The 1037-nt window shown below is 25.4% G+C and overlaps 1 protein-coding gene across 2 annotated transcripts; it reads left to right on the top strand.

Annotated features, from left to right (window-relative positions):
• The first annotated feature begins 6 nt into the window (after positions 1–6).
• Positions 7–996, top strand: LOC111035400. 2 transcript variants are annotated; one of them, XM_022317004.1, is made up of 3 exons: positions 7–28; positions 145–351; positions 866–996. In XM_022317004.1, the coding sequence occupies exons 2-3, from the start codon at positions 152–154 to the stop codon at positions 948–950; spliced, it is 285 nt and encodes a 94-aa protein (XP_022172696.1). In that variant the 5' UTR covers positions 7–28; positions 145–151; the 3' UTR covers positions 951–996. The 2 variants fall into 2 exon arrangements, with proteins under 2 accessions (XP_022172696.1, XP_022172695.1); XM_022317003.1 differs by having other exon boundaries at positions 8–351.
• The last annotated feature ends 41 nt before the right edge of the window (positions 997–1037 follow it).

The following is a 1037-nucleotide window of genomic DNA, read 5'->3' as shown; positions in this document are numbered from 1 at the left end:
CTGCAGATTGCTGGTCTGTATTTCACCGGTAAATATATAGATAAATATTATTTTATGTTAAATGAGTAATAACAATGATGTACATTTGACATTTCTAATTTATTTATTTCATAATAATATTAAAAACTGTGTTCTTTTATATAGGTCTTACATGGGGTTCACAGTACACTGGTTAAATCAAACCACATTAGAGCGTACATCAAAAGGACTTGCTTGTAGGAGAATGTATGGAAAACATACATATGACAATATAGCTGAAATGATTGACAAAGTATTATCGGAATTTAATATTCAGAATAAGACATCTCTCATTGTAACTGATAACGCGGCAAACTTTGTGAAAGCTTTCAGGTATAGTACTTTAATCTAATATCTACAACAATACATAGTAAAAAATTATATATATTTTAAGTCCAAACCACTAATAAGTAGTACATGCATGATATAATTAATTTATTACCTATATTTTATTCATGACAAATTAAATAACCTACCTTGTGCAATAGCCAATAATATTTATAAAAAAAAAAACAGCCCACTAGTTATTCTACTAAAGTCATTCTGACAAAACAATTAAATAATATAGCATAATAAATACTGATTTAAATTATCAGCAATTTTTGCCTTTGTTGTTTTTATATTACTGTATATTTGTTTTTTTACTTTTAGCTTGTTTTAAATGAAACATATATTAATACATTTTTTAATTATCATCAAATAATAAAAGAATAATGACTACAATAATACCAACCTGCCTAGGTTGTACATTGAAAATTAAAATGAATTATTATTTATTACATTAGATTCTTCACTAATATTTATAGAACCTAACAATATAATTAATAATTATATCTTTAACTTGTAGAGTCTACAATGAAAATGCCACTATACAACCTTCCACTGCCAGTAATCATAGTAAGTGTTATTTTTCAATATTATGGTTTTTATAAATTAGTATCAGGAACTGCATAAGAAACCCTTCCACCCACTGGAGTATTGATCTATTTATCCTTATTTATCCAGTTTTATATCAAATT

This window comes from Myzus persicae, unplaced genomic scaffold, assembly GCF_001856785.1.
Source record: "Myzus persicae strain clone G006 unplaced genomic scaffold, MPER_G0061.0, whole genome shotgun sequence".
In the NCBI taxonomy this organism is placed as follows: Eukaryota; Metazoa; Arthropoda; class Insecta; order Hemiptera; family Aphididae; genus Myzus; species Myzus persicae.
This window is presented reverse-complemented; position numbering and strand designations above follow the sequence as displayed.